This window comes from Solea senegalensis, linkage group LG1 (assembly GCF_019176455.1).
Source record: "Solea senegalensis isolate Sse05_10M linkage group LG1, IFAPA_SoseM_1, whole genome shotgun sequence".
NCBI classification, from domain to species: Eukaryota; Metazoa; Chordata; class Actinopteri; order Pleuronectiformes; family Soleidae; genus Solea; species Solea senegalensis.
The window spans coordinates 17,640,538-17,658,749 of NC_058021.1; the positions used below are offsets into that span (position 1 = coordinate 17,640,538).

General features: G+C 39.3%; 6 protein-coding genes across 6 annotated transcripts; 2 read left to right on the top strand and 4 right to left on the bottom strand.

Annotated features, from left to right (window-relative positions):
* Nucleotides 1-2,923: 2,923 nt before the first annotated feature.
* Nucleotides 2,924-6,260, bottom strand: tmem70 (transmembrane protein 70). The gene is made up of 3 exons (XM_044021462.1): nt 6,011-6,260; nt 4,865-4,964; nt 2,924-3,717 (listed from the first exon to the last, which is right to left on the bottom strand). Exons 1-3 carry the CDS (start codon nt 6,182-6,184, stop codon nt 3,272-3,274), a joined length of 720 nt encoding a protein of 239 aa, XP_043877397.1. The 5' UTR covers nt 6,185-6,260; the 3' UTR covers nt 2,924-3,271.
* A 617-nt stretch (nt 6,261-6,877) lies between these two features.
* Nucleotides 6,878-16,706, bottom strand: LOC122782698. The gene is made up of 5 exons (XM_044047162.1): nt 16,069-16,706; nt 12,352-12,560; nt 10,438-10,809; nt 7,694-7,996; nt 6,878-7,385 (listed from the first exon to the last, which is right to left on the bottom strand). Exons 1-5 carry the CDS (start codon nt 16,474-16,476, stop codon nt 6,878-6,880), a joined length of 1,800 nt encoding a protein of 599 aa, XP_043903097.1. The 5' UTR covers nt 16,477-16,706.
* On the top strand, nt 7,614-8,366 carry LOC122766637 (histone H2A-like). The gene has a single exon (XM_044021666.1). It carries the CDS (start codon nt 7,624-7,626, stop codon nt 8,008-8,010), a length of 387 nt encoding a protein of 128 aa, XP_043877601.1. The 5' UTR covers nt 7,614-7,623; the 3' UTR covers nt 8,011-8,366.
* Nucleotides 10,341-10,813, bottom strand: LOC122766686 (histone H2B). Its single transcript, XM_044021754.1, has one exon. The coding sequence runs from the start codon at nt 10,806-10,808 to the stop codon at nt 10,434-10,436; it is 375 nt and encodes a 124-aa protein (XP_043877689.1). The 5' UTR covers nt 10,809-10,813; the 3' UTR covers nt 10,341-10,433.
* LOC122766691 (histone H4) lies at nt 12,164-12,652 on the bottom strand. The gene has a single exon (XM_044021768.1). It carries the CDS (start codon nt 12,642-12,644, stop codon nt 12,333-12,335), a length of 312 nt encoding a protein of 103 aa, XP_043877703.1. The 5' UTR covers nt 12,645-12,652; the 3' UTR covers nt 12,164-12,332.
* A 9-nt stretch (nt 16,707-16,715) lies between the features above and the next one.
* On the top strand, nt 16,716-17,249 carry LOC122766610 (histone H2A-like). Its single transcript, XM_044021616.1, has one exon. It carries the CDS (start codon nt 16,832-16,834, stop codon nt 17,216-17,218), a length of 387 nt encoding a protein of 128 aa, XP_043877551.1. The 5' UTR covers nt 16,716-16,831; the 3' UTR covers nt 17,219-17,249.
* Nucleotides 17,250-18,212: the final 963 nt, after the last annotated feature.

An 18,212-nucleotide genomic window follows, 5' to 3' on the forward strand; every position in this document is an offset into this window, starting at 1 on the left:
GAATCCACATGCTATTGTATGACTTTTTTGGGTGATTTTGGACGACATACAATAGTATAACTTGTTTGGGTAATTTTTGATGGCATACTATTGTATGACTTTTTTTGATGATTTTTGACGACATACTATAGTATGACTTTTTTGGGTGATTTTGAATGGTATACTATAGTATGACTTTTTGGACTGATTATGGACCACATACTATAGAATGACATTTTTGGGTGATTTTGGACGACATACTCTTGTATGACTTTTTTGGTTGATTTTGGACGACATACTATCGTATGACATTTTTGACAGATTTTGGACGACATACTATAGTAGGACTTTTATTATGACTTTTGTGTTAATTTTGGATTATATACTATAGTGTGTCTTTTTTGATTGATTTTTGACGACATACTTTAGTAATACTTTGTTTTTTTTACATTTTCGTATGTCGTCCAAAATCTGTCAAAAAATTCAGGCTATGGTATGTCGTCAAAAATCAGTCACAAAAAAGTCATACTGTAGTTTGTTGTCTAACATTTGTCAAAAAAAGTCATGCTATAGCATATCGTCCAAAATCAGTGAAGAAATCATGCTATAGTATGTCGTCCAATGTCAGTCAAAAAGTCATACTTATATAGCATGTCGTCCAAAATCAGTCAATAAAGTCATACTATAGTATATCCTCCATCCTTCCAAAGACAGTCAAGAAAGTCATGCTATAATCAGTCAGTCATCATCTACCGCTTTATCCTCCACCAGAGGGTGCTGTGCTAATCTCAGCTACATCGGGTGATAGGCGGGGTACACCCTGGACAGTTCATCCTATAGTATGTCGTCCAAAGTCAGTCAAAAATGTCGTCCAAAATTAGTCAAAAAAAGTCATACTATGGTATGCAACCCAAAATTAGTCAAGAAAGTCATGCTATAGTTTGTCGCCTAAAGTCAGTTAAAAAAGTATTACTATAGTGTGCCATCCAAAATTCACACAAAAAAGTCATAATAAAAGTCATACTGTAGTATGTTGTCTAAAATTTGTCAAAAAAAGTCATGCTATAGCATTTTGTCCAAATTCAGTCAAAGTATCATGCAAAAAGGTCATACTAAAAGTCATGCTATAGTATGTCGTCTAAAGTCAGTCAAAATAGTCATACTATAGCATTTCGTCCAAAATCACTCAAAAAAGTCATGCTACAGTAGGTCGTCCAAAATCAGTTAAGAAGGTCATGCTATAGTTTGTCGCCTAAAGTCAGTCAAAAAAGTCATACTATAGTATGTCGTCCAAAATTAGTCAAAACAAGTCATGCTACAGCATGTCACCCAAAATGAGTAAAAAAAAATCATGCTATAGTATGTCGTCCAAAATTAGTCCAAAAAACTCATGCTATAGTACGTCATCCAAAATAATTCAAGAAAGTCTTGCTATAGTATGTCATCCAAAATTCAAACAAAAAAGTCATGTTAAAAGTCATACTATTGTATGCCATCCAAAATCAGTCAAGAAAGTCATGCTATAGTTTGTCGCCTAAAGTCAGTCGAAAAAGTCATACTATAGTATGTCAACCAAAATTCAAACAAAAATGTCATATTAAAAGTCATGCTATATGATGTCGTCCAAAGTCAGTCAAAATAGTCATACTATAGCATGTCGTCCAAAGTCAGTCAAAATAGTCATACTATAGCATGTCGTCCAAAATCACAATAAAAGCTATGTTTTACCTCTTTTTTTTCTTCTGGTGGAAATGGGCTTCCAAAATTGTTTGAAAATATTGACACAAATTTGATTTCATACAACAAAAGCTACAGCTGTGCACAATTCCCTCAGAAGCATCGCCAAGTCATTTACTTTGCTTTATTATTGGTGCTCATAAAAGCCCCCAAAATCAAATTCAGATTAGAGCCCCATGAAGGCTTGGTCCGGCCCTGCTTGGATGGACCCTCCTCACCTCTGACGGTCTGCTTGTTCACCTGAGCTCCGTGTCTGACGAGCTCTCGGACGATGGCGCTTCTTCCCAACATGGAGGCCGTTAACAGAGCATTTCTCCCCAGTTCGTCCTTCTTGTCAAACACGTTGTTCTCCTGCGACTCTTCGCTGTCGAACTCACTCTCAAAACACTTGGTTAAACCCCACAAGTCTGCGCTCAACACGCGATTAAACACGTCCTCCTGCAACGACGTCATTTTGTGTTCGCTGTCGGAGTTTGTTGGTGTTGTCATGGTGACGGCGTCACACGATGTCTCGTGCATTAGCGGAAGTCTCCTCCATTTTTGCACTGGAGTGTCGATCATTCCGTTTTAACAGTAGGAAAAAACATCAAAGCTTTAGAAGTTGCTTGTGTAAATTTTACTTTTAGCATCAAAGACACAGGAGGTGATTCCGTACATATTACATATTGTTATAGCTAATTCAGCATCGTATAAATTATCGAATAAAGTAGTCATATGAGAATAAATTCACAATATTACGAGAATAAAGTCATAATATTGTGAGAATAAAGTCATAAAATTATGAGAATAAAGTCATAATATTATGAGAATAAAGTCGTAATATTAAAAAAGTTGTAATATTATGAGAATAAAGTCGTAATATTAAAAAAGTTGTAATATTATGAGAATAAAGTCGTAACTTTGTGAGAATATAGTCGCAATATTAAAAAAGTTGTAATATTATGAGAATAAAGTCGTAACTTTACGAGAATAAAGTCGTAATATTGTGAGAATAAAGTCGTAATATTGTGAGAATAAAGTCGTAATATTAAAAAAGTTGTAATATTATGAGAATAATAGATATTCGAGGTCCCTCGATGTGCTTAGACACCAAGAAGATGCATATGGTCAGGTCTTAACAATGAGAGGGGAAATTAGCTTTGAACAAATATATTGTCATATTATTATGTTGCTGTGATGTCAAATAAAAACACAGAAGAGCAGACACTTGGCTCTACACAAGATTTATTGGTAAAAATGATTCAAGTGTAATTTTTTTCATAGACTGAATATTGTGTCCCTTTTCTCCTCAACCTTGAGCTTCAGTACTTGAATGTGTCTCTTTCTTGTTCAAAACCATGTTTTCATGTCTTACTTTTGTAAATCAATCAACGCACGGCTGCCTTTAGTGAAATGCATGTTAAATAGCTCTGTATTCTCATACACATCAGGTTTTGATGATTAAATAATAACTTGTTTTCACTATTTCACTTTTCTTTTCTTTGAGTGAGAAACTGTTGTCAAGTCTCCAGTGGTTGACATGCTGAGTGTATATAGTGATTGTAAAGTTTGTCTCTCAGCTCTTATCAGGTCTGTCCACATCGTCTAAGTCAAAGCTAAAGGGCTTATCGTAGCCCATCAGGTGATTATAGTCATGTGGTATGGCGAAAAGTTCCGGGTTTACCATCAGCCCCTTGGTGCCTGCGTACAAAGTGGTGAACATCTGGCTGACAGCAGGGATCTTGACCTGGCTCTGATGGAACGTGTTCCTTTTTTCTGTGAGGAAGACACTGAAGGTGATGGCGGTGTAAGTATCTTTGTCGGGGTTGTGGTAAAGACGCATCACGTAGCCGTGGGTCATGAGGTGTAGGAAGACAGGGGTGACAAAGGTGAAGAAGCCGATGGCGCAGCCGAACGCGACCTGCAAGGCAAAGTTATCAGTTCCCACTAGGTTTTTCGAGACCATGTAGGGCATGAGGAAGAGGCTGGTGCAGCTGGTGCTGTAGGAGAACATCCTCACCCCTGAAGGAAAGAGAAGAATAAGATTACTTCACATCTTATCTGTGTATTCACTTTCACATTAACACCAACTCTCAGTTTAGAGAGTTGGTGTCATTAACAAATGATAACGGAAAGGAGTTCAGGTCTTGTTTCTCGTCACACTGCACTGAGCGATCAAAGACTTTCAAAAGACTGATTGAACGTGCATCCATAATAGTGATGTCCCAATCCGATATTGATAGCAGATATCAGTCCGATATCAGCCAAAAAACGAGTATCGGATTATATCGGACCGCCTCTAAAATCTCTGATATAAACGCTCAAATACAAGCAGTCTGCTCCAGCACTTCTATCCAGCAGCACCCCACTAGCTAGCCGTTAGCACCACACTAGCTCATCCTGAGGCGAGCTGCTAAAACAACATTATTTCAGAAACCAGTCGACTTTCAACAGCCGTCTGTTAATTATACCCCAAAAACCAGCCATGCCAAGAGCTTTCTGTGTTTTAAATGTGTCCTGAAGCTCCACACATGGAAATAAGTACATCTCCGGGCCCGCCCCCAGGTATAGTGAAAACAAGGGGGTGTTCTCTGAAGACACGCTGTTACCTGTGAAACACGGGTGCTCTGAAAACACTCTCATTGGCACTTGGTACTTTCCTCCTGATTAAATTAACCACAGACTGTAGGAAATTAACATGACAAAAAAATTGAATATTGTTATGTTGAAGGTTAAAATGTATGTAACCCATTGGTTAATAATAAATGGGTCAGTTTTTCTTAAACGTACTGTTGCTCCATTTAGTAATATCACTTGATCAAGCGTATAACTTTCCACACTACAAAATAAGTAATTAAAGTATGAATGATTTGTGCTGATATCTTATCGGATCGGTATCGGCCAATACCCAAGGCTGCATTATCGGTATCTTATCAGAAGTGAAAAGTTGTATCGGGACATCCCTAATTCATAATCGCTTCATAATCGAATCAAGGCCCCTGAAACGTAATTGAATCGTGAGGCATCTACAGATTCCCACCCCTACAATTAACAACTGCATGTTTTTGGACTGTGGGAGGAAACCGGAGCAGTGGGAGAGAGAACTCACTGAGATTTTTAGATTATGAGATGTCTTTCTTTCATATACAACCAGGTGAAAGCACCTCACCTCGGATAGCATTGGTCAGACTACCAGTGTAAATGAGATGTCCATCTTCAGAGTGGGTTGACGTAGAGGTGAAACGTGTAGATGGACGGTAAGACTGCAGCTACACAGAAACAAAAGAAATGCATGAGATTAAAAGGATTCTTTTTATGTTCGATGTGAAGTTTTCATTGTGATAAATGAAAATAATGTCATATTTTGGTCTAAAATCAAAACTACTTCAACTATGACGCTATGCTCCATAAAAGATACATTATTTTCAACAAATTGAGTGAACTGTTCTACATAATAGTTTACCTAATCATGACATGAACTATCTCTTCTTTCATTTCCAAATGTTGAATTTTTATAAGTTTCTTTAAGACAGAATCATTTTGGTTTATAGACAAAACAAGATCATCTGCATTTCCAGGTTTGATAAACACTGATCAGACTGAATAATCAATTAAAACAAACGTTAGTTGCTGCCCGAAACATAATTTACAAACAGCTAATGAGGGTCTTGACGATTTCTTTAAAAGCTGCGACTAACAATTATTTTCATAAAAGATTAATCTTGTTTTGTCCACAAACCAAAATGATTCAGTTTACATGATTTCTTAGATATATGCAGCAAAGACACCAGAACATGTTCACATTTAAGAAGCTGAAAAATCACATAAACTGGTTTTAATTATTTGGAAATCTCCAACTGAATAATTGATTATGTGATTTCTCATGTGTATCATTAAATGTTGTAAATATTATTTTGTCAGCCAAGAAGTAAAAAAATAGATGAAAAGCAATCAAGTCAAGAGTCAAGTCTCTGTCTCTTTAAATATCATTGCACTGTTTCTGTTTACATTTATGTTTTTGTTGCATAATTATTTTGTTGATGAAAATAAAATTTTGTGTTTAAAAAAAAGACAATAATCTTTCAATTAAAAAGGTAAACAAATATGTTCCAGATGCTCAGTTGAGAGTCTCACTGATCATCACCGCAGACATGAGCAGTCAATTCAAGAGTGATCCTAGCGGCTACAGCTAACTGAGCTAATCTAAACTATTATTGTAAGCACCAGTGGTGAGAAAGTGTTTCGTGGAGAATTCACTCGGTGACTGCGCTATGACTCTGTGAACAACGTGCCGTGTCAGTTTCAGGTGACAAACCTTGCTGTTGCTGTTGCTGTTTAGGCTGACGAACGAGCTCCTGGAAGCATGTAGCTGTCTATGGCTAACTCCTCCATCACAAAAGCCGGGACACACCGCCGTGGCGTGGATGTAACGGAACGAGCTGGGAACGATACGGGGTCGTAACCTGCACAGGACGGTGACAGACAACATTGTTCAAAGCTTCAGACTTCTTCTGACTTTGAAAGTCCACAGACAGCTACAAAGACAAACAGACCGGAAGCGGGGTTTTAGTGGCGGAAGCCAACCATGTTTAAACGCCGCCACCTCGTGGATTGGAGTGGAATAGGAAAGTCATGTTATTTTAAATTATTTTAAACTCACTCTCCCACTTATTTGTGATTTGTAGTCCCGAGTTAAAAGTGAAACATACGACCGAGTATTGGGGCCAAACTGAAGAAATAGATAAATAAAATCATAGTGAGAATAAAGTCATAATATTCATGTGTTTCTCAGTTTGGTTCTCACTGTTGTATAAATGATGGGGGAAATATTGAAGCATCGTTTTTATTTATTGCTTACAAACATAGCTACATTATATTATCAAAGTGCATGGTGTCACAGTGTATTTTAATATGAAATAAACACATTCTCACTTTTTATGAGAACTGTACTCTAACAGAGTTTGAACAGTGGGTGTGTTGGTGATCACATGACAGCTCTGACCTTCATGATACTGTAAAAAATTTACGTTTATTCTTAGTAGAAGAAAATATGTACTTGTTCGGAAACTTTTATCCATTATTAAATATGCTGAGGCAGCAGAGGACTGTTGTCTAGAGTTGGGAGTGAGGTGGCTCTTAAAAGAGCCGTTGAAGAAGAGGTTAGTGAAGTAGCAGCAGCAGTTTAAGCTCTCTCTCCACGGATGCGGCGGGCCAGCTGGATGTCCTTGGGCATGATGGTGACTCTCTTGGCGTGGATGGCGCACAGGTTGGTGTCCTCGAACAGGCCGACCAGGTAAGCCTCGCTGGACTCCTGCAGAGCCATGACCGCGGAGCTCTGGAAGCGCAGGTCGGTCTTGAAGTCCTGAGCGATCTCTCTCACCAGGCGCTGGAAGGGCAGCTTGCGGATCAGCAGCTCCGTGGATTTCTGGTAGCGACGGATCTCTCGCAGAGCCACGGTACCGGGCCTGTAACGGTGAGGCTTCTTCACGCCGCCGGTGGCAGGCGCGCTCTTACGCGCAGCCTTGGTGGCCAGCTGCTTCCTGGGAGCTTTACCTCCGGTAGATTTACGGGCGGTTTGCTTGGTTCTTGCCATGTTTCTGCTTGTTGCTTTCAACAGGAGAAAAAGTGAAGCAGACACGAGCGACTCTCTGCTCTTAAACTGTGGGAGCAGCTGTGACACGGTGACGCTGCTTCAGTCCTCCGGCTCCTGATTGGTGGTGAACACAGCGCCGCCCAGAGGAGCCCGAGACCCCGCTGCTTATTGGACAAAAGTCGCTTGAAAGGACAGAGGGTGATCCCCCCTCTGCTGCTCTGCTCTGGTTGGTCTGGCAGGAGTCTCCGCTCTTTCGTGGACATATAAAGGAGGGTTTGAGCTGTCTGAGTCACAGTTTCTCTGAGTTTGTCAGAAAAATCTAGTAATAATTAACCATGTCAGGAAGAGGCAAAACCGGCGGAAAGGCCCGCGCCAAGGCAAAGACCCGCTCTTCTCGTGCTGGACTCCAGTTCCCGGTCGGTCGTGTTCACAGACTGCTGCGCAAAGGCAACTACGCTCATCGTGTGGGTGCCGGCGCCCCCGTCTACTTGGCCGCTGTGCTCGAGTACCTGACCGCTGAGATCCTGGAGCTGGCTGGAAACGCCGCCCGCGACAACAAGAAGACCCGTATCATCCCCCGCCACCTGCAGCTGGCCGTCCGCAACGACGAGGAGCTCAATAAACTCCTGGGCGGAGTGACCATCGCTCAGGGCGGCGTGCTGCCCAACATCCAGGCTGTTCTTCTGCCCAAGAAGACCGAGAAGGCCGCTAAGTCCAAGTAAACAACAGCAACTCCACAAACAAACAAAAGGCTCTTTTAAGAGCCACACACTCACTCTGAGAAACTGCTCATCCTCTTTAAAATATAGCTCAACTGTCCGTGTTTCTTAAATTCTGAGATTTAACATAATACGTAAACTAAATGATCAATAATCAAAACACGGCACATAAAACTTGTATTTTGTACTTTTTATTTTGTAATTAGTTTCGGAATTGTCGGAGTTCAAATGAAGTATAACGTAAAATATTCTGTCCAGAATACACATGAGGAATAACAGCCAAATGTATGAACTTTTTACTTTTTGTAGAGTTTTTCTGTATATTTTGACCTCTTCATAATTATATACATGGATACCTTGTTAGTAATCTTACTGTACATGCAGCACAATTGTCAATAGTTTTAAATTGTGTAAATTATGTAAAGCTTTAAATGTCTGACGTAATCAACACAATCATTTCCTAAACCTTGTAACAATACTACACATGTAGCTTGTAACTTTGTCTCTTAAGTTATTACAAACTCGTTCTAAAATGTATGAACCTAATGTGATCAAAATAAACCAGCATAATTTATTTTGTAAATGTATTTTCACTGCAGATATATCTATGTTGATGTTTATTAATAATGATATATAATAAACATCAAACAATATATTCCATTCTATATCAATATGTGATTGATGATGTCATGCATCATTTTATATATACATCAAATACACTGTGTTCCAGTAGTTTAGTGAAAATGTAAACACATTAACACTTGATTCAGTCATTAAGATGAGACTGATACAATGAAGAGGGAAGTGAAAGAAACAATGCAACACAATGTACATATACATATGTTATACATGTTACAACCCAGCTCTTAGGCTGCAACAAAAATAGGGAGAGAAGACGAGGACTAGTGCAAAACAATGATTTATTTACCAATTGAGAATTAAATATCAGTGTCAGTAATCAGTAAGTGTTCTGGTCGTCTCAAACGTCTTCCATTTAAGGATTATGGAGACCACTGTGCTCTTAGGAACCTTGAGTGCTGCAGAAATTCTTTTGTAACCTTGGTCAAATCTGTGCCTTGCCACAATTCTGTCTCTGAGCTCCTTGGGCAGTTTCTTCGACCTCATGATTCTCATTTGCTCTGACATGCACTGTGAGCTGTAAGGTCTTATATAGACAGGTGTGTGCCTTTCCTAATCAAGTCCAATCAGTTTAATTAAACACAATGAAGGAGCAGAACCATCTCAAGGACAATCAGAAGAAATGGACAGCATGTGAGTTAAATATGAGTGTCACAGCAAAGGGTCTGAATACTTATGACCATGTGATATTTCAGTTTTTCTTTTTTAATACATTTGCAAAAAATTCTAAAAAAAAAATTCTGTCAAGATGTGGTGCTGAGTGTACATTAATGAGAAATAAAAGGAACTTTTTTGATTATAGCAAATGGTGCAGCCATTTGCTAAATTGAGATGTGTACTTAACTCTTTTGACTAAACTCAAATCATTGAGATACATATGTTATAGTCTCTCACGTCTATAGTCAATAGTGATGTAGAGCATGATACCTTGAATAAAGCAATGACTACTTTGTACTTCTAAAAACGTGTACTTTTGACGGAGTTAAACTTATTTTTCGTTTTTCGTCATGAAAAAGTGATTTTATTTTTTTTATTTTAAACTTGGTATCACAATTTTCAGAAAAATCTGGTCTACAAAGCTGTAAAAACCTCTTTAAAATGTGACAAACACTTCGTAAATACCGATGCGTCAAAAAGTTATTGCGCATATCGCGGCATTTCTGGAGCTGACACGCCGCCATCTTAACTGTCTTGACTGTAATGTATGTTTCCTGTTATCCTGTAAAAACAAAGGATTTAAATTATTCTTCCAGGATTAATCCATTCTGGCTCTAGTGGCGTTATATTTTAACCAGTGTGATAAGACAATTCAGACAATCCCTCATTCAGAGGAAGAAAGTTTTCATTACAAAATATTGTCCTTCCATTATAAATGCAACATATGGCAACTTTTTTTCTAAACCTCTTTATGTACTGAACAACATTTAATTACCAATCATTGATTATCATGTGTAGTTTGTGTGGAAATCGTCACCCGTTTTCTGGTGCGCTCTTTTTTTTCCCTCAGTTTCCCTGAACGGGTCAGTTTCATTCATAAACTGGCGGTAAATGATAGTGTGCGGTGCGCACACATGCGGGTAAATGACGTTAGTAAGAAGTATGTCTGATGTTGATTCTTCAAACCATAATCTGTAACGTTTAATTCATTTTACAGCAATGAAAGGACGTCAAAGTTAAGCAGACGTTATTCACACTGTATAAAGATCATATGAACTCTGTTAGATAAAGTGTGTGGCTCTTAAAAGAGCCGTTGGGTTGATGAGGTGGTTCCAGTCTGAGCAGTGTGTTTACTTGGAGCTGGTGTACTTGGTGACGGCCTTGGTTCCCTCGGACACGGCGTGCTTGGCCAGCTCACCGGGCAGCAGGAGACGCACGGCGGTCTGAATCTCCCTGGAGGTGATGGTGGAGCGCTTGTTGTAGTGAGCCAGGCGAGACGCCTCACCGGCGATGCGCTCGAAGATGTCGTTGACGAAGGAGTTCATGATGCCCATGGCCTTGGACGAGATGCCAGTGTCGGGGTGGACCTGCTTGAGCACCTTGTACACGTAGATGGCGTAGCTCTCCTTCCTGCTCTTTCTCCTCTTCTTGCCTCCTTTGCCGGCGGTCTTAGTCACGGCTTTCTTGGAACCCTTCTTGGGCGCGGACTTGGCGGGTTCAGGCATCCTGACAGTTCACACAGATCAATGAGTCTCAGCAGGCGGAGGAGACTCTACTTATAAAGGCTCCATGCAAACACCACTGTGTGCTCCCCCTCCTGTGATTGGTTGATTCTCTCACTGAGGGTTGGATGAGGAGGAGATAGTGTTGTCTTTGTTTGAAACACACTGGAGACATTTTAGAAACAAATACATGATACATTTTATTAAAGAAACTAATCGCTACTGTCCTTCAGTTCTTCCTTCAGACAGAAACCATTTAACATGTTTCTGCAACAACATCTTCATGATTATTAATTATCTTTATCAAAGGAAGAACGCGTGTTTTTATATATTTATTGGAACATTTAAGAAACATAAACTCAGTGAATCATGATGATCAAACCTCTGGTAAAAGGAAGAAGAAATTCTTTATAATCTTTTCATCCTTTCAGTTCAATGTGAATGTGATGCCTTCATGTCATTGTAATACTGTGTTGTTAGACTTATAATAAGCTAAATATAAGAACCAGACAAAATGTCTTAACTTTTAAGAGTTGATAATACTACATGATAATCTACCTATATCCAATTATATATAACATATTAATTGTGTAGAAAAAGAAGTTAAAGGTTGAGGACAAACAACAGATCAAAATACTTTTTGCAGTTTAACACAATCACTTTTTTATTACTATTAAAAATAAATGCAAAGACAACCAGTCATCTGAAAAACATCCAACCGTCTGTGTGGGAAAAAAAACCTGTTCAGTTGTGGTGGATGATATGAGCTTAACATTAAACAATATTCCGTTGTGATAAAGCAATAACAACATTTGTGACACTATTGCACATACATTTCAAATATGATTGCGTGTCTTGATACAGAATGATATATAAACCACATTAAAAAGAAATTTGTTTTAAACATACATTTAAATTTCAGTCTTCAAACACATGAATTATATTAAATTAAATAATTACTAAAGATAACTTTGAATAAAAGCTACAGGACAAAGCTAGGCCTCAAATTGAATTTAAAGTAATAAAACAAACTATAGAGCAGTGGTTCTCACACATTTACTACCTGAGAAAATATTGAGTTCTCTCAGTAACACCATTATCACCAATGTAAAAATACGGTGGCGTAAATAGAGCAAGTCAGCTACAGACTTTGCACAGATGGCAGATTTATTCCCAGTAAGATCATTTGCTCTCATGATGGTCCTCTATCTCACACAGAGGTTATTTTATACACAGTCAAATTCCTCAGCTCTACATCTGATACGGTAATTCACGTTAAACACCAGCCAGAGGAGACTTGTGAAACTTGGATGAAATAAACCAAGATAGTGGACGTTCACCATAATAATCTTCAACTACTAATGTTTAAGTTATATTGATTGTCCCACGTTATGGATTAAAAGCATACAAAAATATTATTAAAACTATAATATGACACATTCAGATGATTGAGCTCTCAGAGACAAAGTGGTTGGCTCTTAAAAGAGCCGTTGTTGTTGTTTTGTTTGATGACAAAGTGAAGTGAGTTTAACCGCCGAAGCCGTACAGAGTTCTTCCCTGTCTCTTCAGAGCATAAACCACGTCCATGGCGGTCACAGTCTTCCTCTTTGCGTGCTCGGTGTAGGTGACAGCATCACGGATCACGTTCTCCAGGAAAACCTTCAACACCCCACGAGTCTCCTCGTAGATCAGACCAGAGATACGCTTCACTCCGCCACGGCGAGCCAGACGGCGGATGGCGGGCTTGGTGATTCCCTGGATGTTATCACGGAGAACTTTGCGGTGACGCTTAGCGCCTCCTTTACCGAGACCCTTTCCTCCTTTTCCACGGCCACTCATTTTTACTTATCTAGTGATATAATTCACTCAAAGATGTGTCGAACAAACGAGATTCACGGTTATTTTTAGTCTTTTTGAGGACCTGGTTGAAGACAAAGGCGCCATATTCTTCCTCTGTGGGTTATCATGGTGATTAAAGGAGTCTGTGGTGCATCAGCGCCCCCAACAGGAGAAGAGCGTCAGTGACAGCATGTCCCAGAGGTCTCACAAAATAATTAAAAATAATTAAATAATTAAAAAATAAACACTTATTTAACAGAAAAAAACATCACGTAACAGAGAAAGAGTTGAAGGCCAACAAAATGAATTAATTCATGAAAAAACAGTACAACAATGAATAAATATATGTGTTAATTAAGAAAAGAAAAGAAAAAAGGTGATTTAAAAGATTCTGTATGGTGGAGGGGCGGAGTGGCTCAGTGGTTAAGACCGGTACCTGTGTGCGAAAAGGGCAATGGTCGCAAGTTCGATTCCTCCCTTGGCTGATTGTACTCCCTTGTGAGTCGCTTTGGATAAAAAGTGTCTGATAAATGACATGTAACGTATGACTAATTGTGCGAGTCAAATTTAACTATTAAATTTTATTTTTAAAATAAATTATTTTTAAAATTTATTTTTTATTGTCTGTCCACCCATATGTATGATCCAGACATGACATAATCACTTATGTCTGACAGGTTTGTGAATCAAGCTGAACAAATAGTGTTAAAAAGCTTAAAGAACTTTTAATAAACATGTCAAAGTAAGATTTAAAGTTAAAAAAACTTTTTGGATCCTCCCTCTACAACTGTGTGGTTCACATATCTTTTGTAAGTCGCTTTGGATAAAAGCGTCTGCTAAATGACATGTAATGTAATGTAATATTTGATTTTTACACTGAAAATGACTGTGAATATTGAGAAACACAGATGTTGAGCATTGCAATAAAGGATGTGCACTTTGTGCAAACTTAAATGAAATGGACCAGGTAAAGAAATGAAACATTTCTATAAAGTGAATAAAACAAACAATTTCCCAACACAAGAGGATAACGATGACAATGAAATTGTGACAGGAAATGCCAGAGTAAAAGTGAGAGGTAAACATAATTTTCCCAAAATTGAGAAAAAGCAAAACATAAAAACCGTGAGATGATTAAAAAAACTAGACCGGTTTTCATGTGGACAGCCCCTGAAGTGAAAATGTCTGACCTGGAAGCCAGACCAATGTTTTATCTGGTGGTTTGTCACAAAATAATGTGAGTGTCAGAGTCACACTGACTGTGAAAAGGGTCAGAGAATAAAGTTAGTGAAACAAGACAGTTGGTGTCTGCAGTGGAGATTCTGATTGAGATTCTCCCTGAAACATTAATGTTACATGTGAAGATTCAATTTACAGAATACTACAGAAAACAAATTAAACTGTGCAAAAGATGAATATTATCATGAAACTGAAAATCAACCTAGTGGACGATTCATGGTTAAAGTTGCTTCCCTACATCACAATTATTAAAATGAAAACAACATGGCGTCTTATAACTCTTGAAGCTACTTATCAAGACATTACTTCAGAAATGAGCTGCTATTATAGTATCACCTCCTTTTATATGAAATGATTAGAATTTTCTTTTATGAAATGTAAGACATAAGGACACATGGTGACTATTAGGGGAACAGAAAGTGCCAACATTAAATAAATAAATACACCATTAAATAATAAATGAAATGTGTCATTGATTAAATAAATGATCATTTCATTTTATGTAAAAACAAAATATAATTATTTCACTATTCAATTAATTATTTCATGGTCCGTGTTGCTGTGCATCATTAATTATATTGTCAAACTCGCCCATCAAAGTCAGTGGGCGGATTTCTAACACCTGATTGGTTACCCTGCACATCAAGTCAAGGCAAATCCATCGCACATAATGGATTGATGCAGAGCGAGTGAACACGTTCCTATACTCTGGATGGCGCTATTCACCTCTATGTTGGTTTAGATTCTCTATTCAAACAAAACTTTATTTACAACAACTAAAAATCAATGGCCCTTTCTCAATACGCAAGTACTTGCATACTTGCGAAGTACATACTTGAGAAGTATGGGGGACAGCAATTACTTCCTTGTTCTACTGTTTGAATGGCGGGTGACGCCAAGTGCTTAATCCTCATCACAGAGTGCTGATAAATGAACAAAAACAATATGTTTAATAAATGCATATACTGTATATTATTTTCTCATTTTAAATACTTAACTTAATTTATTTTTTATAAAAATATACAGTACCATGTGGAAAACCTACATATATATTACAGCAGTGTAGTGTATGTTTATGTACGTCCACAGGAGGCTCGCGGGGGTGCTGTGTGAAACTCAGCTGACATTCAAAGTCAAAATAAGTAAAACATTAATAATATACAAACTTCCAAACTGTCAGGTCAAAACATTTACATTAAAAACAAACTGCGCTCTGTGCAATATCGCTGGCAGTGATGTCTGAGTCGTTCTGCCCATAGCAGCACAAGATGCAGAGTGGGATATTTGTCTCCCTCCAGTTCACGCTGAGCATCATTAAAGGGCTCCAAAAATGACACTAACATGCCCAAAGTGTCGGGGGTTACGTACGCAGCAGCGTCAGGTCTGCCCCTCTCCATCAAGCAGACGACCAGATTTACGCTTCACCACACGTGAACAGTGATGCTTCACAACAAACAACAAACAACATATAATTTACAACCGACAAGGAATGTGTTTTATGGGCGGAAAAAAGGAAACTTAAGCCCAGAGCCAACCCCTAGGCCGAGGTAACGCTGCTCTGCGCCGGCCACTCACTGTGAGCACCAATGGTACACAGAGGCGGAGCTGATCGCCTACGACAAACGTCGCTGCCAAACTTCATATCTGAATACACAAACCACATTATTGAATTCTAATTTGACCAATTTCTCATCTCAAATGATCTTAAAACTGCGTTCTGGGACACATTTATTTCATTGTATTACATTACATAGATGTCATTTAGCAGACGCTTTTATCCAAAGCGACTTGCACTGCAACATGGACCATGAGTAATTAATTAAATAGTGAAATAATCATATTCTTCCTTATTTTTACGTAACATTTATTGGTATTTTAATTAATTAATGACACATTAAATTAAATATTTAATGGCGTATTTATTTATTTTATTTTGGCATGTCCTCCACAGTGACAAGGGTGTGGGGATCCCCCTGTTGGTGATCACATGACAGCTTTAATCTTCATGATAATGAAACAAATTAACGATTATACTTAATAGAAGAAAATATCAAATCGTTTGGAAACTTTTATCCATTATTAAATATGTTGAGGCAGAGGATTGTTGTCTAGAGTTGAGAGTGAGGTGGCTCTTAAAAGAGCCGTTGAAGTAGAGGTTAGTGAAGTAGCAGCAGCACAGAGTTTAAGCTCTCTCTCCACGGATGCGGCGGGCCAGCTGGATGTCCTTGGGCATGATGGTGACTCTCTTGGCGTGGATGGCGCACAGGTTGGTGTCCTCGAACAGGCCGACCAGGTAAGCCTCGCTGGACTCCTGCAGAGCCATGACCGCGGAGCTCTGGAAGCGCAGGTCGGTCTTGAAGTCCTGAGCGATCTCTCTCACCAGGCGCTGGAAGGGCAGCTTGCGGATCAGCAGCTCCGTGGATTTCTGGTAACGACGGATCTCTCGCAGAGCCACGGTACCGGGCCTGTAACGGTGAGGCTTCTTCACGCCGCCGGTGGCAGGCGCGCTCTTACGCGCAGCCTTGGTGGCCAGCTGCTTCCTGGGAGCTTTACCTCCGGTAGATTTACGGGCGGTTTGCTTGGTTCTTGCCATGTTTCTGCTTGTTGCTTTCAACAGGAGAAAAAGTGAAGCAGACACGAGCGACTCTCTGCTCTTAAACTGTGGGAGCAGCTGTGACACGGTGACGCTGCTTCAGTCCTCCGGCTCCTGATTGGTGGTGAGCGGCTCTTCCTGGAGCGCAGCGCCGCCCAGAGGAGCCCGAGACCCCGCTGCTTATTGGACAAAAGTCGCTTGAAAGGACAGAGGGTGATCCCCCCTCTGCTGCTCTGCTCTGCTCTGGTTGGTCTGGCAGGAGTCTCCGCTCTTTCGTGGACATATAAAGGAGGGTTTGCGTTGTTCGAGTCACAGTTTCTCTGAGTTTGTCAGAAAAATCTAGTAAAAATTAACCATGTCAGGAAGAGGCAAAACCGGCGGAAAAGCCCGCGCTAAGGCAAAGACTCGCTCCTCTCGTGCTGGACTCCAGTTCCCGGTCGGTCGTGTTCACAGACTGCTGCGCAAAGGCAACTACGCTCATCGTGTGGGTGCCGGCGCCCCCGTCTACCTGGCCGCTGTGCTCGAGTACCTGACCGCTGAGATCCTGGAGCTGGCTGGAAACGCCGCCCGCGACAACAAGAAGACCCGTATCATCCCCCGCCACCTGCAGCTGGCCGTCCGCAACGACGAGGAGCTCAACAAACTCCTGGGCGGAGTGACCATCGCTCAGGGCGGCGTGCTGCCCAACATCCAGGCTGTTCTTCTGCCCAAGAAGACCGAGAAGGCCGCTAAGTCCAAGTAAACAACAACAACTCCGCAAGCAAGCAAACAAACAAAAGGCTCTTTTAAGAGCCACACACTCACTCTGAGAAACTGCTCATCTTCCTCTTGAAAATATAGCTCAATATATGAAGATATTAAACATCATAAACCTAACCAAATTCATAAAGCTTCCATTTGAACTTTATAATCATCATTGAAATTAGTCTTGTCTAATATTGTACACAAAGAATAACACCCAAATAATTTAGACAATAGAATTGACAAAGACTCGTTCAGAATTTGATTATATACTTCTTCAAATGTCCGAAGTAATGAACAAAACCTCCTGAACTGTAAATATACCTGTTGCTTGTAACGTTGTCTCTTTCATTATTACAAACTCAGTAAAATATGAACCTAATATGATCAAATTAAAAGAAGGTTTTAAAATGTATTATGCAATTTCACTGTTCATTTGCAGGTAAACAACATTGTCACCACAAAGGCTCTTTTAAAAGCCACACACTCACTCAACTGATAAAGAGCTGCTCCTCATCAACTGGCTTAATAAGAACATGTATTATTAACAATTCATATAGAAACATATAGTCATATATAACGACATGTCTCACCCTTTTGAAATCAAGTTATTAATGACAATTATGAATGATTAAGATCCACATCATCTATTCAGTTTCATTTAATGTTGGAAAAAAAATAAACATCGGTCGACAAAACTGATCAGTGCTGAAGCCTCTCACGACTCTGTATTTATGTTTATGTACAAATGACTATTGTGATGCTTTCAAATATGTGAGGTAACTTCCAAACTTGATTCATGAAAGTTCTGAGTAAAGAACAGTGATGCAGTATTGACTGTTATTGTTTATTAATTATTAAGTAGCATCACTACATTAATATAAAATGATCAATAAATAACTGCAGGTCTCTTGTGTTTTGTGATACTACTAGGAACTACTTTTGTATTATTATTGACATGTAGTCATTTTGTTGAAATACTTAATAGACAGACT

Excerpts from the sequence above, each read along its gene's own strand:
- tmem70 (XM_044021462.1), bottom strand. The coding sequence starts at position 6,184 with ATGTTGTCTGTCACCGTCCTGTGCAGGTTACGACCCCGTATCGTTCCC. Across the intron at positions 4,965-6,010 it reads ACAGCAACAGCAACAGCAAG|CTGCAGTCTTACCGTCCATC; the intron begins GTTTGTCACCTG and ends GTTTCTGTGTAG. Across the intron at positions 3,718-4,864 it reads TCTGACCAATGCTATCCGAG|GGGTGAGGATGTTCTCCTAC; the intron begins GTGAGGTGCTTT and ends TCTTTCCTTCAG.
- LOC122766637 (XM_044021666.1), top strand. The coding sequence starts at position 7,624 with ATGTCAGGAAGAGGCAAAACCGGCGGAAAGGCCCGCGCCAAGGCAAAG.
- LOC122766686 (XM_044021754.1), bottom strand. The coding sequence starts at position 10,808 with ATGCCTGAACCCGCCAAGTCCGCGCCCAAGAAGGGTTCCAAGAAAGCC.
- LOC122766691 (XM_044021768.1), bottom strand. The coding sequence starts at position 12,644 with ATGAGTGGCCGTGGAAAAGGAGGAAAGGGTCTCGGTAAAGGAGGCGCT.
- LOC122782698 (XM_044047162.1), bottom strand. The coding sequence starts at position 16,476 with ATGGCAAGAACCAAGCAAACCGCCCGTAAATCTACCGGAGGTAAAGCT. Across the intron at positions 10,810-12,351 it reads AAGAGACAGGGAAGAACTCT|GATGCCTGAACCCGCCAAGT; the intron begins GTACGGCTTCGG and ends GTGAACTGTCAG. Across the intron at positions 7,386-7,693 it reads ACGACCGACCGGGAACTGGA|CAGCGTCACCGTGTCACAGC; the intron begins GTCCAGCACGAG and ends GGAGGACTGAAG.
- LOC122766610 (XM_044021616.1), top strand. The coding sequence starts at position 16,832 with ATGTCAGGAAGAGGCAAAACCGGCGGAAAAGCCCGCGCTAAGGCAAAG.